This window comes from Nuphar pumila, chromosome 16 (genome assembly GCF_984573655.1).
Source record: "Nuphar pumila chromosome 16, dmNupPumi1.hap1.1, whole genome shotgun sequence".
NCBI classification, from domain to species: Eukaryota; Viridiplantae; Streptophyta; class Magnoliopsida; order Nymphaeales; family Nymphaeaceae; genus Nuphar; species Nuphar pumila.
The window spans coordinates 3,876,355-3,895,926 of record NC_143264.1 but is presented as its reverse complement, the minus strand read 5'-3'; the positions used below and the strand labels follow the sequence as shown (position 1 = coordinate 3,895,926).

The window sequence follows — 19,572 nt, the reverse complement described above, 5'->3', positions numbered from 1 at the left end:
CACAGTCATTGGATCTCAAAAGATCAATGCCAATCAAAAGAAAGTAGGTGCTCCATGAACAACTTATCATTACTATATATATATATATATATATATAACGGACGCCCAATGTGCGCTCATGTTAAAAAGACCTTTTAGTTTGAAGCGCTGCTAAAGGTCAGAGCGAAAAATTAGACATGGCGCTTCAAAAGTGCTGCTAAAGGTAATTTACCTTTAGTGGTGTTTTGAAGCATCGCTAAAGGTCTGGGCAGAAAGTAGACCTTTAGTGGCGCTTCAAAAGCATCTCTAAAGGCTCTTTTTTAAGAAAACGGGTGTGATGGGGGCTATTCAGTCAGGCACCTACCACTTTTTACATATAGGAATTCAATATACTAATGTCCACCAGTTCTCATGCGTGGAGCGATTGAACCCCACAGTTGTTCGATTCAAAAAGTTGTTCTGGAGACAGTAACCCTAATCTCTCTCTATATATATTCTCTAACGAAGCCCTAATCTCCTCTCTCTCAAGCCTTCCGCCCTCCCCAACTCCCCGCGAGCCCACTGTGGTGATCACACTCTCTCCACCGCTCCGGCCCTGTCCGCGCGACTCCACGGCCAGGCAGGCCCACTCTCTCGAATCTTTCCCGCGAGTCGCGAGTCTCGCGACCTGATGTTTGATTCATCCTGATCTCTCTCTCTCTTCTCTTTTTTTTCATTATTTTGGTTTTTTATTTGACATGATTAAAACACACAGCTCCTCCTTGCCCCTCTCCGTTTTCTATATCTTTTATTTTTCTCCTGATGTTGTTTCCGTCCTACTCTCCCCATAAACTGCTCCCGAGAAACCTTTTTTTTTTATACATCTCTATTTTTTTTTTCATAGTGGGTAATCTAGATGCAGTGACATTTTAATTAGTACATTACTTGCATTGCTTATGGCTGATTTAAAGGTACGTAGCTAAGCTGGAATTCTTATGTAGAAAACGTATCTTTGTTTTCTTTTAGCTCATTTCATTTGATTTGCTTATTGCCATCCAGCCGATTCAAGCTATCGCATAAAAAAAATTTCTGCTCTTTCGAGATCTAAAAAACGAGCATTATGAGTGCTTTTGTTTGTCAGTGATTGCTGTTAAGATGGGGTGTTTCATTTTTTCAGATTATATGCATGTATGCTTGATATATTCAATTCAGATAGCTAGGAAAAATTATAGGTTGTGCGTCCTCCAGGTAAGACGGTCGCTGCAACTCCTAAAGATATCCTGACAGTAACCATAAAATTTTTAAAGCGCATCACTGTAATAATCTTAGAATACAAATAGGACTTACCATTCCCTGCAAGACCATAAACAAAATATAGGACAAACTTATTTTGTTCGATGGCACCTATAATCTCCTCAAAAGTATATCTTTGTTAATCGTTTAGTGCTTGACAACAAACCTTTTGCTCATCCAAAACATCAATATTAATATCATTAAATATACTACATTAAAAAATATCTTCCGCAGTTATACTCTGCACAGTAGATGGAAGATCATAATATGATAAACCTTGATTTAAATTGTATGCATGTTTGTATCTGTGGTCTCCTTGTAGTTATCTCTTGATTTTTTTCCTTTTCTTCAAATGCCTTAATCTTACATCATTCCTCCCGGTTTTGAGTTCTTTTCCTCTTAATGTCCTCTATTCTTTGCTTTCTTCACTTTTTGGAGTTATCATTACTCTTGATTTCAAAGAAATCGTTTTTTTTAGGATGCACTTAAATTGTTTGAGGGAAAACCTCAACCAACTTCTATGATTGCTTTAAAGTTTTTCTTAACGGTTTTTACTTCTCCCCTTGAATATTTTATTACTCAAATGACACTTCTCATTCGCTTCATAAAAAAAAATGGTGAAGAAGGAAAAGTGTGGGGAAAGCAAGAACTCGAGGTTCCTACCTTTTTTCCCCTTTTCCTAACAAAATTCACCTTGTTTTCTCCTCACTTCTATTTCTCCAATTCTCCATTTTATGTTTCAGACAAATTTCCGAAAACACTCAGGTTTATTGTTTCTGTGATCATTTATTTATTTATTTACTTTGATTAGGTGTTTGGGCAGCATGCAGTATCCCAAGTTGAAACCGTGCCTGCTGCAGTCGCTAATCGCTGATCATCTTCTCGAAGAGAACACACCACTCTCTGATCCTTCGAGGCTCTCAACTATCATTTCCTCCATCAAATTGCATGGCCTTCTATTGGAGCATTTTGATGGTTCACCCGATCAGAAACTTGAGAGTGAGTGGCGATCTGCCATCAATTCATGGATTGATGGTTTGATCTCGCTGTGTTTAAGCAAAAAGGTACTACCACCTTGTTAATTCTTGTTTTAAATATTTCCCTTTTGATTTCCAAAGGAGTGAATCAAGACAGGAGTTGGTTTTGATAGAAAGTTTATTCTTTTCCCTTGTGGTGACTCAAAGAATGTGTTAATTCTGTTGCTCTGGGTGCTTTGGTTTGAGATTATCACTATGATTGTTTAATGGTGTTTGCTCATGCTTTTATAAAGTTTTTTGGTGTTATGGTGACTCAAAGAAATGTGATCATATTTTGCTCTTGATGGTTTTGATTTTGAGTTGTTCAGTGTGAAGATCCTCCTTTTTTTTTTGCCTTTGATCATGTAGCCGGACAAGTGCTGGGTTGGCGTCAGCTTGCTGGGTGTAACTTGCCAAGAGTGTAGTGCAAGCCTGTTTCTCACATCTTATTCATCCTGGTTCGAAAAGCTTCTCTTACTGCTCAAGGTTTCATTCATGAACTTGACTGTTTATATTTCTCTTACCTGTCCAATTTTTTGCTGTGTAAATATTAATCTCTATCAGCTTATGTAGTATATATTTCGACAATATGACAAATAATTGAGTGAATTTGATTCACATGGCTAAGCACAATCATGCCACAATGGCGGGTTGAACATGATTTTTGGGTGGTTCTGCTCCATACCATTTACAACTAGATGATGGGCTTAAAGTGTTCTAAGTTAAAGCCTGAAGGACATTGCATGTTTGATAGATACCCTGTGTGTCTATCCTTTGCTGCATGGCTTAAGCCAACACACACTATCCTTGGTGGGCAGCAGAGTACTCTGGAGGTTTACACCGGAGCTGGTGAAATAGGGCCACAACAAATGTGGCACCTCTTGGCCAATTAGGGGACGTTTATATAACAGTGGTTTCTCCTTATAAAAAAAGTCAATTACGACTAGACACATAAAAATGTTTGTCTTACTCTCTTTGATCTATTTTCCCTTGCCTTGTTTGTGAATTTAATAAGGTTTGTAATGCTCAGACAGTCATGCATCTAGGCTCATAGATTTGAGTCAAAAGAGGGAAATTTTGATATATTGTGACATCATGTTTGATGTAATATTTTACTTTGCTGCAATGGCACCATTCAGCTTTGCTTTTCGTTTGAATATGTTCTTCGTACCTTCAAAAGAGATATGTAGAAGCAGGAAAAATTTGTTTCTCTTTCATTGCTATATCCATGTATGTGTATATGGCATAGATATCACTTATATTTTGAGAAACTATCTTGATATTATTTTGATATAGTGAGAAGGCACTGCTATAGCTATACTATAATGATATCATCACTACAGTTTCATAACTTGTTTCTTTTTTAATTTACTGTCTTTTATATTTTTTTACCTTCTTTTTACATTTCTTTGTAGAAATAACACTTATGAACTTATTTTATGCTATCGTTTTTTTAATTTTTCATTTTTAAATGCAAAAGGTTATGCTAGTTTTTCTAAGATTTTATAGAAAATCCTATAATATCTTCAGAAATTGCTTCACCATTGTTGTGACCAGTGTCACTGATATATTGAAAATATTGTGATATTATCGGCTATTTCAAGGTAGTCGATAATATCCGGAGTATATCACAATATTTTTAATCTCGTGATAATATCATTACAGAAAGGGAAGGAAGGAAGGACAAGAAAGAAGGAAAAGAAAAGAAGAAAGGGAAGAAAAGGAAGGATAGGAAAGAATGAATATAAAAAATGAATGGAGGGGAAGAAGGAAAAGAAAGGAAAAGAAAAAAAGGAAGGAAGTAAAGGAAAAGAAGGAAGAGAAGAAGGGAAGGGATGGAAAGGAAAGAAGGAAAGAAAAAGAAGAAAGGGAAGAAATGAAGGAAGGAAAGGAAAGAGGAGAAGAAAAGATGCTCCAAAGATATGATCCCATCCTCATATACCCTCATAGTAAAATGACAATCTATCTCAATATGCTTGGCCCTCTCGTGGAACTCTCGATCCTTTATAATGTGAATGACACTCATATTGTTACAATACAAGGAGGTTCTTCCACAATGAAACACCTAACTCTCCCCAAAGCCACCTTATCCAAATAATATCAGTTGTAACTAAGCCATAACTCTATAGTCTACCTCAATTGTGGGTAAAGCAACTCATTGATGCTTTTTGCTCTTCCAAGAAATCAAAGTGCTTCCAAGAATAACACAAAACCTTAAAGTAGAGAGGTGGTCTCGAGTGAATCCCCTATAGTCTGCATCTCAAATGTTTCTAAGGTTTGTGGAGGATGATGACAAGAACATTCCAAAATGCATAGTATCTCTCACATATCTAATAATCCTGAAAACAACAAGGTGAACCAATGTGGTTGAGCTCATACATTGACTGACAACATGTACATAAATGATATCAGACTTGGATATAGTCAAGTATATCGAACTCTCAACTAATTACTTGTATATCATTGGGTGTTCTAGCTCCTCTCTATTTGTAGCCCTTAACCTCATAGTTGCTTCCATAGGAGAGGTAACTTTCTTAGAATTATCTGCTACTAGCCTTGCTTTCTCAACAAGATCAGTTGTATACTTATGCGGGGATAAGTAAAGTCCCCCTTGAGTATGCAACTGCCAAGGCAAGGAAATATTTCAAATTTCTAAGGTCTTTCATTTTAATGATATTAGCTATCCTCGGCGTCTACTTTTTGCACATCATCTCCTGTAATCACCATAGGAGTAATATACACTTGCCATGAGATAAAGAGGATACAAACAAAGCGGGATCATAATAGCTTTGGTCAAGGCCGAAAGATCTAACCACAATGTTGAACTTCTCAAACCACATGCATGGTGCTTGTTTGAGCCCATACAAGGCTCTCTTCCATCCGCATACTCTGCCTTTAGAATCTGAGTACCACCAAGACATCAAACTGTTTGAGAATGCCAAAAAAACTGACTTCAATTCTTATGCTCAACAACACTATTTGTTCTGGTGTATGGAGACAAGACTTTTGGTGTATGATACTATTTTTAACAAGAATTTATTATAGTTCATTACTTATGTATTCTCTCCCTGAATTTGAGTGAAAATCTTAAATTGAGGTAAAAAATTGAGTTTTAATCATAGCATAAAATTGTTTTAGAATGCCAAAAAACTCACTTTTATTTTTTATAAAGTAAATCCATGCATATTTTGTGCAGTCATCTATGAAGGGTACAAAATACGAGAATCCACCTTTTGACAAAACTGGTTAGAGCTGCTAAATATCAGAGTATACAAGATCAAAAACATGCAATGACTCCACACTACTACCATCAAAAGGTAATGCATGACATTTGGCTAATTAGCAACTCTCACACTCCTTCATAGATTTAAACACTATAACTCTTGACTCATCAACGTACCAAATGCACTAAAGTCAGGAGTTGAGAAACATGGCCGTGGCATCTATGCCAAAGGACTGAAGGATCTAGCACAACAACACCACAACAAAAAATATGTGGAAACAGACTCTTCAGTCGAGTCAAGCAATACAATCAACCCCTTCTATGCTTAGTCCCACTCCTCCTCCCTAACTACCGTCAACACAACCATCAAGTGAAAATACATCGCATTATAACGTATCATCTAACTTTTTGATATTAAATTCAACGCAATAGATGGAACATGGTATACTTTTGTAACCTTTAGTTGGTTCTTAATGTTAGAAGACAAATTTATGGTCCAACTTTTGATACTGACCTGATGTCTCCATTAGTTATGTGAAAGGATCCATGACGATGCTTATAGTTGTCTAAGGCAGACTCATTGGCAGTCATGTGACATGACACCCCTGAATCTATTAACTAACTTGGACAAGGACTAGGTATGCTTGCAGGTGCAGAGGAAGTGGATGCAAATGAATGAGCGAGGAGCTGCTAAATTTGCTTTAGTATTTGAGTCTATATAAAGGAGTCAGAAGCCTGGGCTGCACTTATTATTGATACTGTCGGTGGTTAAGTTGCAAACTACAAGTGTATTTACCGTTGAAGTCCTAAACTTTTTCTTCAAGTTAGGAAATGCAATCTCCATATGCCTCATTTTTTTATAATAGTGGCATCGCATTGTACCCATGTCCCAACGAGACGAGCCACTCTAGTGCGTATGTTACTCACCTTGAATATGTGTTTGCTTTGCTGCCACAAGTACAATATCATCTACAGATTTAGCTTCAAAAGACTTGATTTTAGTCTCTTTTGCAATTAGCTTGCTCAACATCTGAGTGAATGTAGGGAACTCAGCTCTATGTAACATCACACACTTAGTCCTATCAAACTTAGTTTTCAAGGTCATCAGAAACTCGATAACTCTCGACTTTTTCTTTCTATGCACTGGGCAATTCTTGCATTCATCACATCTAGTGCAAGGGGGATCTGAATCCATAAGTGCTATCACATCCCAAATTTGCTGCATTTGTGAATAAAAGCTTTGCACAGTCTTACTTTCCTATTTGAGCCCTCTAAGATCTTGAACCTGCTGGTACTCTCTTGCCTAGTTGTTTTGTTGGTATACTGGAGCTAGAAAGTTCTAAGCATATGTGGCTTTCTCAAACTTGGCCTGGTTAACTGCTGAGCATCCTTGACCCTAACAACCATGCCATAATCTTTGCATATTTTACATCTATTCCCCTGCCTTTTCATCATATCAAACCACGCTGTCCACCTTTTTTGTCACACCCCAATTAATGGTGACATTGCTGCCCAACTCAGCCCGACACATCAAATTGGTCATCAACACCTCTATAGGATTTCAAACGCTACCCGAGAGGCTGAAAGCAATCACAGATAGATGTTAAGCTGAAAGGAATTTAAAACACAGAAATCCCTGAAATTTCTAACTACGACCCCTATAGAACCTGCCCGAGAATCATCACATCTAACCAGCTCCAAACATCAAATCAATGCCTTTATCATGATTCTAGGTGAAAGCAGCCTAAATAGATCCAATCTAGGGCAGAAAATAACTTGGAAATAATCCAGGATTTAAGATTTTGTGAATCAGACCCTATTTGTCAGAAAAGTTCCAAAAAACCATGAAAAATCACGACTTCTTGTAGAGAACTCCAAATTGCACGAAATTGTTTGTGAAATCTTGTCCTCTGTAGCTCTTTTAGTTACAAATGAAAAAGATTCCCAATAACCTATCTCTACCTTAGGCATTCCATTAATGGCTGATGTCAGCTATGCACTGTATCACACTAAAAAATTGTTGCTTCTAGATGATCTCCTCCATTCATGAACTGCTGCAATGGAAGGAAGAACACTGATATGCAGGAGTTCAGCATGTTTCTTGTTACTCTTCAAACAAAAGCTATATTACATAAGGCTGTCCTCCTCTTCATTAGGGTTCAATCTACAATAATTTCCATGCCTAAACTACGGTCGATAATCATATATATTGATAGGACTATGAGTAACACCTGCATGCATATTTACATCTTTGTACATGAACAAAGCTAGTATTTTCAACAATGTAGCACATCCAACTAATGATCTACTATTTTTGCACGAGGTTCACAATCACCAATTTGATGGTTCCACTGATAACAATTGTTATGATGTAATATCGCAAACATTTATCTAAATAATATAATAAAATAAATGTGAACTTTGTTCTGCCTGCTTGGAATATTAAGCTTCTGGGTGTCCTCAAGAAAAAAAGGTGGGGGTGGGGGGGGGGACAAAAACCTTGTTTTATATGTCCATACTATCTTGAATGATGTTATTATGAATGCGTTGCATTGATTCTTTTTGGCTTAATATCTGTCCCTTTTACATGTTATTTGAGAAAGTTGTTTGGTAATGATATTTTTTGTCTTGCTATGCAGCCTCAGTCAGACTCTCATTTTATCAAAGTGGCTTCTTGTGCAGCATTATCAGACCTACTTACGAGGTTCTTATTTATCTTGCTTGTTATATGCCACTGCACTTGTCCTCATTTTGTGGTATCAATGATGTGATATATCCGTCAGTCAATATTTATTTTGTATTGTTTTGGAGGTGTGCTTTCATTCATAATCTTTTTGTAATGTTTGCACATTTTTTATGTGTTCTACTATTTATTTCTTTTACTAATTTTGCTTTTCTTCTCCCACTATGCAAGCAGGCTTTTAGCCCTGGTTGGACTTGATTCCAAGGCCACATAATCATGATACTGAGTCTCCATGGTCTGTTTATCATGCTTACTCTTTTTATACAACTGGCAAGAAACCTCACAGAAATCTGCTCTGAAGTATAGAAGAGTGTACTTGTCAGTTATGACTAGAGAGGAGTCATTAAGCTGAAAGTTATGCACCGTTTTTCCTTCTTTTATAGCGAGAGAATGTGAAAGTACATTTGGTACATTTGCTTCCTCTTTAATACATATTGTTATGCTTGTTATGAACTTATTGATGAAGGGAAATGCACGAAGGCCTTTATCATTACATGTTCTTTTCTGAGTAAAACCTTCATGATGCACTGGAACAAATCTTGAGGCCAAAATCTGGACGGCATAGTAAATGACCAACTCTTAGATACTTAAATCCAAAATCATACCAGAGAATCAGAGATAAAGCACCAGAGCTACGGAATATCCAACTTTTTCTTGGATCTAACATTTGCTTTTGTGTTAATGGAAAAACAGAAGAGGGAACATTTGGTTTTGTTCAATCCAAAAAATGATACTAACTTGATGTGAATGGAAAGAAAAATTGTTGCGCTCGACATTTATGGATTGTTTTTAAATTATATAATTATTACTGCTTGGAATCCAACAAAATATTGTTTTTTGGAATTTACTGATTTTCAATGGGCGTTTCTTAATACATAAAAAAGTGCACATGCCAACATATAAGAACATATGTCGTACATATGTACAAAATGAGTCATGGTACATTTAGTATCAATCTTGCTTCACATCCAGAAATTTAGATGAACTGATTATTTTTACAGTTGCAATTTGATTGTTTTAGTACTTACAAGTTTACGCTCCTTGGTACTATATTTGTGGTATGTGCATCTACACTATCCTTTGTGTGTATGTAGGAATATAGTTCCTTATTGTTGTTGATTTCCTTCGCTAATCAATTGGTTCAGGACTTGGTTCTGACATTACTTTGTGGTGTTTATGATAATAGGCTTTACAGTTTTCCAAACTCTAAGAAAGAGGGAGCTTCCATGTCAAGCAAACTTATTCCTTTGGTTCTGCAACTGTTAACACAAGATGGTTCAGATGACGTATTGGTTAGCAAGATTCTTTCCAATTAACTCTCGCTCCCCTCTATTTTTCTTTTTTTGATTTCTGTGCCCATTGTTTGACACATTTTTTAGTAGCATGTTGCTTTTGCTAAAGTCATATCTGCCACTCTGATATTGATTTATGGATTCCAAGCTCCTTAACCTAAAATATAAAATCAAGACCTTTTAGCAAAACAGAGAAAAAGCGACTGCTTGTTTTTGTTGAATATGTAGAAGTCTAAAGTGTTATAGTATTTATTGAATAATTCCCTTTACAATTGGAAGCTATGTGATTGGTCTTTAACTGATATACTTTTTAGATATATGGGAAGTGTGGTAACATATATATATAGTAGTTTCCTACACCCTTAGGTGTCTACGTGAGCCTACACACATGCGGAACACACACATTTGTTTTTGCCATTAAAATGACCTTTAGGCAGGGGTTGCGACTGGCACTAAAGACCTTCTTGTACGCACAGACGCTGTGCATAGTGGGTCGTCCATCATCAGCAATGGACGACCCTGGTGAGTTCGCACTTCCAAAATTTTAGGAAGCGGGAAGTGCGGGAGGACTTAAGAGCGAACTAGGAAGCGACCTAGGGGGAAGCGAAAAAAAGAAAAAGTATAAAAAAACAAGAAGAAAAAACAGAAAAAAATGAAAAAAGAAGGGGAAGTGAGCTTCCCAGTAATTGGGAAGCACACTTCATTCCCGTTTAATCAGAAGCGCCACGTTTCGTGCTTCGGAGAAGCGCGCTTTCTCAAGTCGTATGGTGCTTCCGGTAACCCTAGGCATGCCCATGTGACATAGCAAATCACAAACTAAGTTGCCAATGTCTATGTCATTAAGGACCCATTCTTTGTATGTCTCTCTCTTCCTTTATGTTTTGAACAACATGTAGTGGTTGCTATCTTAATAGTCTTATAAGAAAGATCAGCATGTAATAAAATCCAGCTCACGAGCTTTTTATTTTCATGAGTGCTTTGCTGCAGACTTGTGTAGTTATATAGTGTTAATTAGTCCCAAACCGAGTATTTTTAGTGGAAGTGCATTGAGTGGTTTGACTGTCCAAATGATTTGCTTTTGCCTCTTTTAATATGTATGTTGTTTGACTCTTCTTTTTAGGAGTTACATGGACTACTCGTGTTCTTATAGTATTAACCTTTTGCAGGAAGCGGCTGCTGGTCTTCTTTGTAACCTGTTAACTTTGTTTCCGTCATCTTTTCATCGTCACTATGATAGTGTGAGTGCAAATTTCTTTCACTCCCTTGGAATGTTCATTATGACTTTTTCTGAGTTGTTCCTTAGAGACAACGCTTGAACCTCAACTTGTTCTCTATGGACTTCCAAATATGAAATATTAAAGCATTATGTCAACTTAATGGCTTCTTGCCTGTGTCAATCTATTTGACAATTTGCTTGAAGGAAGATTTATAGTGTTTGGGGATATATTTTGTATAACTGCCAATAATCTGGATTTATAAACACAAAATTTGTTTTCTAGTAGCTTGCAAAAAGTTTTTCTCCATTAGGATTTTTTTTCTTTGCATAGTAGCTTATTTCTAAACTAATTAAGAAATCAATTTTAGTTTTTTTCATTTCACCTATTGATTGTTTCAATTGGATAGTATTGGTTTATTATGCGCCATTCAAAATTAAAATGTTTAAATTTGTGAAAGAATTGTCATATTAGTTTGGATGATGTACTGTCACAGGCTGAGGCTGTTGTCGCAACCCTCTTGTTCAGAAATTCAAGCTTGGCTTTATCTAAGGTGTGAACCATGGGAAACTAACCTGCATCTATCGGTTTTGTTATTTTAATAGCACTGTCTTCTCAGGGACTAAATGGTCGACTCCATAGATGGTTTGACTTTGTCAAACTTTGTTTTGAAATATTCACTGTTATAAAAAATTTTCGCAGTCCCTTTTTTTGCAGACAGGATTTTTATGTGTATTGTTCTTTTCCTTTTGGATAGTTAAGCTTTTACATTAAATACTTGGTTTTTCATGTATACTTTTAGATGTTTGCCCAATTACTGGCTTTCCTTCCGAGGGCAAGGGGTGATGTTGCTAGCTGGTCCCAGATGATGACGAAGCTTTTGATATCAATCAATACAAATTTGAATTATATTTTTCAAGGCTTTGAAGATGGTAATTGATACAAATGCTTTATATTTATATGTTTGTGAAGCCTTGTGTTAAATAGAGCTAATTCTTGTTTCTAATGCAGCAAACAAAGGCTTGAATGCTATCAATCTCTTGGTTGAACCAGGAAAAGATCCCCCTCCTCCCTTGGGTGGTTACTCAGATGAACAACCAAAAGACAAGTTTGGCAAACTTCATATTCCTCATGTTTGCTCATTGATGAAGTGTTGTATTTCAATGCTTACCAGTCCTTATCATGTCCAGGTAGGCCAACATATTGTTTGTTTAATATTGTGGTCCTGTGAATTTCATGCAAGGCCATTTCCTCCTTTGCCCTTATGTTTATTGTGGATTAAGATCTACAGTGATTTTGTTTCAATGTTGTCAGGTCACTGTCCCTATGCACTCTCTGCTTTCACTCGTCGAAAGAGTGCTCTCACTGGATGGTAATAACTGCTATGCTTCGATGCCCGTTATGGCCATTACTCAGCTAGAGTTTATCTTTTCTGATCTCCCTGTGTTGCACCTGAATTGCTTGGATTTGCTACATGCAATCATCAAGGGGGTCCGCAGGTGAGTCACAACTTTGTTACTGTTTTCTCTGTGAACACATGGTGGTCATTATCATTTGGAGAATTCACTAGCGCCCATTTTTTGGTATTTGACAGATACATCCTTTGGAGTTTGCATTCTCTAGATTTCTTGCAATTAAGAACTGTTATTTTTAGCATTTCTTTATTTGATGAGATTTTTTCCGAGATTTAAAAAAAACATAATTTTCCAAATTATCCAGGGATATTCACTTGCCAAGAATATCCTGAGAATAAGATTGTGACTATGGACAAAAGCATCTAAACCATTCACATGACAACATCTGACATGATCCATTTCAGATCAAGTGTCTTTTGCGAACAAACACAAAGAGGAAGGTGCCAACACTCCGTTACACATGTTCTTTACTTCATATCTTTTCAGATCCTGAGGAGTCTATTGAATCCCAAATGTGAAAATTTTGTTCTTTATAAATTACCAGGAACATTTCTTCACTCATCATTTGTTCAAGGGGGGAAAGTTAGAGCATGTCAACATGCTATGCCTCATGCACTACCTTATGCCACCAGGATTTATAGTTAGTCATCTTCTTCTTTCTATGTTTTTTGCTTGTAGGTATTGGAAATGTATCTGTTAATCATCTAAGACTGTCTGCTTTGTGTTAATACCGTCCATAGTCCAATTCATCCTTAAAAACTGTAGTTCATAAAGGTGTATTTGGAGTTGTTTAGTCTAATGCCACATTTTCTTTCTTCATTTGTGCATGTGCATGTTCAGACATGCTAGTTGACATGTTGGGTATCATTTAACACCGCACATTATCTTTCCTAACAATTAGTTCTTGTGCAGTCAATTGCTACCTGCTGCTGGGAAGATTGTACGGCTTCTCCAAAATTATTTCAGGAGGTTTTTGTTGCCTTCCATTAGAGTCAAGCTTTACACAATTGCAAAAACTTTACTCATCTCCATGAACGTGGGTACGGCCCTAATCTTTCGTATCTCTTATTCTTACTGACACTGCTTTGATGTGTGCAAGACTGCCAAAACATTGTGTTTAATAACTTTTTTTCTAGAGGATGGTCGCCAAATTTAAAATATTCTTTTTATAGTTTTGCTCGCTTAGGTAGCTGCTGCATTAGAATGTTTGTGTCATGAAATGGCACGGAATCTGAGGCACAGGAGAAAAGATAATGATGCATTTTAGCAAAGAAAAAATAACAAAACAAAAATAATAATAATGTCTTTTATTAATTGTTCAAAACATGGATATATACAAAACCCATTCTCATTAAACTCACACTCATACATACATACATGATCATACACACTTGACACACATTATGCTAACGCACCCATCACTCTCCCATTTACATGGCACACACACTTATTTTGCCTAACGGTTTGTCGGACCTCCAACTAGCCGGTAGGCTATAGCCCAACAACTAGCTGGTCAAAAGAAAATGACCATAAAGGATGAGATTGGTCATCTTAATGATTACCAAAATAAAATAATAGAAGTAGAATAAATAAAAGAAAAAAAATAATACTAGCCTAAAAGTATACACTAGGTATATGTAAACTAATCCTAACGGGTATACCTTGAGTATACCAAATCTAAAATACACAATACACTATAGGTATACGTCTAGTATACCTAGAATACAAGATAAAATGAGAAAGGAATAAATACAACAAACAATCCTACAAGTATGCTCGAGTATGCTGAGGACAAATACGCATCATTATTACATATTTCCTAACTGTTTGAACTAGTCCAGCTATTCCATGAATAACACATTTCTAGCATCATTTGCATAATGAAAATAAAATTCGTGCTAAGTGAATTAATAAAACATATTGGGCATGGAAACATCCGAAAAATATGCATTAGAATTTTAGTAATATCCAGAGCCCCAACTATTCTTGAAATATCAGGTTATCAATGAAACTCTTTTTTGGCTCTCCTTTTTTTTGAGTGTCCAGTTGTATGAGAAAACTGAAAACCATATCATACTTAAAATATTTTCTTCTCGTAGTGTTCAGAACCATCAAGTTTTATTGAGAATCTAGCAAGAAGCTCTGGCCGCATTTTAGACATAGTAGATTCAGTTTCTGCTACAGTATTGGGTAACTTGTCACTGTCAATGTTTTTACAGCTCTTTCTGATGACATCATAAGTTTTCATTTGATCTCTGTTTGATGTTTATTTCAATTCATTTTTGAACTATTCTTTGAGTTGGCTAGTTTATGGAGTCTCATACTTTAAATCAAAGTCATCAGTTGTGGTGCCTGTTCGAGCCTCAGAATTTGAAATCATGTAATCTCGTTTTCGATTCAAACAGGAAATTTTGAGCTCAGACATTCTTTTACACTTTTTGGAACAGAAAGTTTGACAAAAAAATGGGAATTGCTGAGTTGTTATGACTTGTTTATTGCATATTTTCTTCGTTATGTTAGGTCTTCCTTTAAAGCATCACATAGTTCAAATGTTCTAATTGCTTTTTTGCTGGTGGAGTATAGCTTGTACCACAGTACCTTGTATCTTTATGTTTAAGAAAAATAAGAACTTATACTAACTTAGAAGTTCTGATTTTGATCAGGAATGGCTCTGTATCTTGCCAATGATGTAATTGATAATGCATCTAGGGATCTGGATATTGGTTTTCAAGCACAGGGATCCATCCCTTCTCAAGTACACTCTTCAAAACATGGAACTGGGGCATCAAAAGCCTCTAGGAGAGGAAAGAGGAAGCATGTTTCTGGATCCCCTGAGGATAACTCAAGTGGAATTGAAGCTGAAGTTTCGAGTAATTGTCCAAAGATTCCTTTCTCTGTGCAGATTTTTGCTCTTCAAGCAGTAGAAGCCCTTCTTACTGTGGTATGCATCTTAAACAGTCTTTCTTTGGTTCTAGGTGTTAGGTTGTTTCTGATCTGTTGATTTCCTCATTTATGAGGAATCATAGGTTTGTCATTGCTTGAATGAGGCATCTTGAAGTTGACCATAGTAAAAATTTCCTTGTATTGCAAAAGGTCCCATGAATCTAATAGTATGTGACTCAATGTCAGCCATGAAATCTTCTTTTCATTGCCATGTCTCAAATCTCATTATAAGGGATTTTGTTGTCATGAGAATCATGTGGCTTGAGAGAATCTCTCAAAAACATCTAGATATATTTATTATATTTTAAAAAATAAAGGCACATATAAATTCATAGTGAAAAAGATAAACATCTTAGCACAGTGTTAACATTGGGTTGATACAACAATAAGATTATGATATTTTGAAAATAGCATTTTTTGCATTTTATTGACTTTTTAAGTTGCCATGATAAAAGCATGGTAATTTTCAAAGTATTGGCTCAAATCTGCCTTAATTATGAATATTATGAAAGGAAAAAGCTTTTTCCCTTCATTGTTACACCATGCATCAGAATTTTGTAATATATCAACCGTTTGTAGTCTTTTTTATATGCTTCTTGGTATACTCTCCTCTTTATTGACCTTTGCAGGTTTATGTTACAGTTCCATGGTCATTTGGCGGCACCTAATTTTATCTGCTTATTTTGTGAAAAAGGAAAAAATGTTTGTGTCATTTGAAGGATTGTTTTGTGTAGTTATAGTCTTTCATTTTTTTCGGCAGAATTTAAGTTCCTTGTAGTGTGGATAACCGTTTTCAAAGATATTTCGGCAAATTGGTTAGTTAAAATGCTAGAAAGAGTTTCTGATATTCCGTGAATGCTGAGGGGACAGTTTGACGAGATGAGAATTCAAAAATATGGCACAGAGAAAGTAACGTGATAATAGATTTTTATCTCTCAATTTCATTATCCTTCTCTTTATGCTGTGTTTGTTATCGGGGCAAACAATGCTTTTGCTGAAACTACCATTGCTACTTGATTATACCAGGGTGGTTCTTTACATTCACACAGCTGGAGACCAAAGGTTGATCTTCTTTTGATACACGTAGCGACCAGTGCCTGTGAGGAAGGCTGGTCATATGAGGACCACAACATTGTTATGGAGGATGAAACAAATTTTGGTCGAGCAGATTTTCAGCTTGCTGCACTTCAAGCACTGTTGGCTTCTTTGCTTTCTCCATGCTCTCACAGGCCTCCATATTTATCACAAAGCCTCGCACTTTTCCGTAAAGGTTATCCTTTTGCATTTGATTTACAGTATATTACATTGAGAATTTCATCTTTTTGCTTGTGATGACAATACTAAATATTATCTGCTTCATCCTCAGCCATATATTAGTTTACAAGAACTCACAGAAATTCATCTAAACAAGTGCAGCAGTTGGTTGAATCTACAATAAATGTTTTATGAAGGAAAATACATTTTATTCAGGGTTTCTGCTGTATTTACTGGGTCTTGGTCAACTAGAAGAATTGTGATTGTTGGCATGCACATTGAAGAGAAATCTTATTTGTTAAAATGTTGATGGTCGCAGGCAAGCAAGAGGCTGGGACAAAACTTGCAGATTTCTGTGCACATGCTCTTCTGGCTTTAGAGCCTCTTATTCATCCACGTTCCCTTCAGTTAATGCCATCCTCATCTCTAATTAGTAATAACACAGGCATTGGTGGCTTAAACCAGAGGTTTCATTTAGCAGTTAATGAAAATGGGGTAGGAGACAAAATGGGCAGCCCCAGAGTGGACTACCCAAACATCTCAAAAACCGGTAAGCCGAAACTCCCAGTTGATGTGGGTGATATTTATCCAGATGACAAGTTATGTCTTGGTTGGTTGGCAAATATGGAAGAAACCGACACTGCTGAAGACAGACAGACAGTCCAAGTGGATGGTCTGACTGAACGTCTAACTGTTAATCTTGATAGAGTTGGTACGTTGGAGCCCTGCTCGGTTGTCAGATCAGAGAAGGAAATTTTGAAGGAAGACACCAGAAATGGTAGCTCAGTTCTGATACAAGAAATGCGGGTGAGTGGTGGTGCGGATGGTATGGGTAAGAGCACATTTCAGGAGCTAGAGGGCCATGAACCGGAAGAAGTGGTGGTGCATATGGAAAAAGACACTTCAGCTGAAAATGCAGGTGGGCTGTTTAAGGAATCTGAGCTAGTAAAACCAGTGGCATCACCATCAAAAGAAGATTCAGTCTCAGCTGGAATTGCAGATATTTCTGCTGAAGACAGCCCATTTTTCACCAGATTTTCTTCGTTGCACAGCACAGAAACCGTGGCATTGTCATCTGATTCAGAGAGTCTTCCAGACATCGTTGAAGGTGATCCAGACACAGACTAAAAACATGCATGCAGTGCTCATCCATACTTGATGTGTGGCTTGTGCAAGCTGGCCCTTTTTTGAATTCTTTAGATTCATACAATACTACCTTGAAGAAAGAAGGCTAAGGCCGGCCGGAAGAAAAGGAACAAAATGTAATTAATTTTAGTTTGTCGGAAATTAAATTATTTCGTTTAGTGAAAGAGTTGAGATAGATCCACAAAAGAAAATGGAAACAAATTAGTCCATACTTATGAGGTTGTGCTCTGCAATTGAGGTTTACATCCATTCTTTTTCGGGATATTTTATTTTTCTTTTTACTAGTTCGTTAATTTCTTGGGAAAATTCCATTTAAATGTCGACCTTTTGCCCTTAGTTCCAAGTATGGACCTCACATTTCTGGCTGCACAAACCCTTTGAGCTGTCATGGGTACTCACCATTTTGGTGGGGGTGTCCATGGTAACACAATACACGTGGATGCGGACATTGACTCGTAGTGTTCATAGTTTAATGTTATTGTAATGAATTTAAGTATCATTTCAATAAAAATATTTTTCAATATTAAAATATCGAATTTTAGTTTTTTATTAATTAGAAAATAAAAAAACCTTTTCCACGTGTTCTATTTTTCAAAAAGAAATTAGACTTACGTGTTAACCCTCCCCCCCATCACGTGTCCCCGTGTCTTTGTGATAGTCTTTGAGGCCTCTAATCATCACTTCACTGTTCTTGATTGATAGCAATAGCCCAACTCCTTCACCCTCCCTCGTCTTCCTTCTCTCACCTGGCCCATGGGTAAGGTGCAATATCCAGCGAGGATCCGTTTTGCCAGTAACCGCTGCCCACCTCAAACAGCTGGTACAACTCTAGGCCTGTTTAGTTGTCTATCCTGCCAACAACTCTCCATTTGGTGGTTGAGTGGGTGGGTTTCTGATGCAGGAGTTGAGCCTAGTGATTCGGGTTCATTAGATCATTTTGTATTCATCATTCGGGTTCATTAGATCATTTTGTATTCATCTTTTCTTATTTAAATTTGGACATTTGTATTTGGGTATTGGATCATTATATGGTCTATATCATTAGGATAAGTTTGATTTGATTATAAAGTTATTAGAAAAGGATTCCTTGAAATGTCAACTCAAATTCACCCGTAATCAGACGTAATCCCATTTTGCCCGGAGAGTATCATTATGGTTACTTGATAATCCAACCCAACATGATAACATCCATAAGTGATTCAAATGTAGGGGTGTCAGTGGGTCGGGTTTGGTTTGGACCCAGGTGGAAAACCATACTTTGACCAGATTTTTGGGGCATGGTATCGGGTCCAGACTCGGGTCTAATCGGGTTCACTTTATGAAAAGACATACTGGGACCGATAAGAACTACATGAACCAAACCCAATAAAACCATATTTTTTGTCATTTTACCTTGAAAATTTGTGGGTCTTAAGGGTCTGGGTCTGGTATAAAATTTCACAAACTATACTAGGGGCCATGTATGAATCGGACCTTCGGGTCTGGTCCCAGGTCTTCTTATTTATCACCATATCGGGATGTTGTATGGTTTGGTTTGGGTCCGGTCCGGGTAAACCTGGCCCGTTGACACCCCTATTCAAATGTCAGCAAATTCAACAAAAGTGCTACAACTAAGCCCAAAATAAAAAAAATGCGATTGACACAAAAAAAAATGCAAAATTACCGTATAACAAATATAAAGTTAGGTCTACTCGAAGCGTATGTTTCCACCACCATAGAGCCAATAATACCATTTTGCTTTATGGAGTTTTTTATTGGATTCATTCTAAGTACACAAAATATAACAATCGATGCTGCAAGTCTACCATAACACTTGTTGTGAACTACAAATCGAACAATTAAACAAAATATAGTTTAGTAAATTTTGTTGTAAAGTATATTCATGTACATCTTCCTTTTATGTATATTAAGCAATTCAAAAACCATATTCAGTTTAGCAATATTTCTTTGTAAAATATATTTTTGATGTATACTTCTCTTTCATGAACAACCTTATGTCGACCCACATAAAGCTTAAATTTTTTTTAATCTTTACCCCGAGACAATGCAACATATAGCTGATCATGAGCAAACAT

The 19,572-nt window shown here is 36.6% G+C and overlaps 1 protein-coding gene across 1 annotated transcript; it reads left to right on the top strand.

The window, feature by feature from the left end:
- The first annotated feature begins 373 nt into the window (after positions 1-373).
- Positions 374-17,688, top strand: LOC149812705 (uncharacterized). Its single transcript, XM_089992283.1, has 14 exons — positions 374-651; positions 2,063-2,315; positions 2,637-2,753; positions 8,130-8,194; positions 9,420-9,525; positions 10,692-10,763; positions 11,236-11,292; positions 11,542-11,671; positions 11,751-11,929; positions 12,054-12,238; positions 13,067-13,194; positions 14,818-15,095; positions 16,124-16,367; positions 16,671-17,688. Coding segments are annotated over exons 1-14 (2,625 nt in total). The 5' UTR covers positions 374-649; the 3' UTR covers positions 17,480-17,688.
- The last annotated feature ends 1,884 nt before the right edge of the window (positions 17,689-19,572 follow it).